Source organism: Penaeus monodon, chromosome 27, assembly GCF_015228065.2.
Source record: "Penaeus monodon isolate SGIC_2016 chromosome 27, NSTDA_Pmon_1, whole genome shotgun sequence".
Lineage (NCBI taxonomy): Eukaryota > Metazoa > Arthropoda > Malacostraca > Decapoda > Penaeidae > Penaeus > Penaeus monodon.
This window is the reverse complement of record NC_051412.1, coordinates 20,479,188-20,480,613: the sequence shown is the minus strand read 5'-3', so window position 1 is coordinate 20,480,613 and position 1,426 is coordinate 20,479,188. Positions and strand designations below refer to the sequence as shown.

General features: G+C 40.0%; 1 protein-coding gene across 1 annotated transcript in view; it reads right to left on the bottom strand.

The window, feature by feature from the left end:
* Nucleotides 1–254: 254 nt before the first annotated feature.
* LOC119590673 (plectin-like) overlaps nucleotides 255–1,426 on the bottom strand; it is a 2,235-nt gene continuing 1,063 nt past the window's right edge. The window contains exons 2-3 of the mRNA XM_037939356.1: nucleotides 1,152–1,310; nucleotides 255–943 (exon numbers count right to left, since the gene is read on the bottom strand). Of these exons, the coding sequence (XP_037795284.1) occupies nucleotides 701–943; nucleotides 1,152–1,310 (402 nt within the window). The 3' untranslated portion in view covers nucleotides 255–700. The remainder of the gene's footprint in view (nucleotides 944–1,151; nucleotides 1,311–1,426) is intronic.

Below are 1,426 nucleotides of genomic sequence, written 5' to 3'. Positions count from 1 at the left end.
ATTGCCATATCTAAACTTTTCGGAAAAAGTTATTTACGGATCTTCAGTACGGTTACTGTAAATCATTAAACTATCCTGGTATTTTTATCATTCTCCTTGGTACATAAAGCTTCATCGAAAGCCTACACGAATGCACTGAAAAATATAACTTTAATCCAAACGACAGGCTATAATCGTTTATATATTCATTACCATACATGAAATGTTTGCAAAATGTTTGCTTCATTGTTTCGAGGTTGTAAAGATACTCAGAATAATATCTATATATATATTTGTTTAATCTACTCTTACAGTTTACTTCATAAATAAAAATGTTCACAGATTATTTGGCCCCAAAGAATCCTCAGGTAAGCATCATTATCTTAACTACTATACAACTTGGCATTAACAAAAATAAGAGTAACAACGGCAGTACAAACTCATTGCAAAACCTTTAAAACTTTTTTCTGTTCTCAGCGATTTCAGTAGTTAAACATAATGAGCATTTTTACATTTTGTTACATTACTCATTTCCAGTGCTTTTCTTAATTTCACGAATTAGTACATAAATACACGAAGAATCTAAGAAAAAAATATTACCATATGATTAGAAACTAATTGAGATTAGTAAATTACTCAAAAGTATTGCATAGCCAATCATTAGCGTGAGTCACATCAGTTTTGCGCCCGCTAATCAGAGCTTTTGTGCATTTCCTTGCAATTAACTTGGTTCTAAGAAATTCTGCAGGAAAACTTTCAGGTTCCTCAATTTCACTTCCATCTGCGGGTAACTTGCTTCGAGCTGAGTCACCACGCCCGTGTAGGCGTGGGCGCGGGCGATCAGTCTGTTCTTGAGGGCTTGCTGGGCCTCCTCGGAGTGGGCGGTGAGGGTTTTGTAGCGGCCGTCTCTGAGGGCGGTCAGGTGGCGGAGGCGGGCGCGGTGCTCCTGCAGCCGAAGTTGTTCCTGGTTTGGGTGAGGAGTGCGGGGCTATTAAGAACTCTCTTATCCTTAGTTGCTTTTAAATCGTGCTACCTTTTTAGTATTTACCTTATCTTATGTCTACCCTTATCATAAACAGATTATGCCAGTTGATTATAAACAGATTCAAGTCACGTTCAGACTCAGCCCGAGCCAAACCCCGAACCATATTTTAACAGAAACGGAAACAAACCTCCTGCTTCTTGACGAGCTTTTCCTCCAGGTGGGACGCGGCTTCCTGAAGGAGACGCACGTTCTGGGCATAAACTCGCTCCTTTCTCTGGCACTCGTCCTCGGCTCGTAAGCGTTCCTGCCTCGCCATTTCGGTGGCATCCTGCAGGTCGCACAGCCGCTGCAGGAGATTTAGGGCCGGGTTAAAATTTTATCTCTAATGACTGTGTTACTGATTTTAAATTCTTTTTTTTTTCGATTTACTTTTTTGTGTGATGAAAGGAGAAATGATTATTG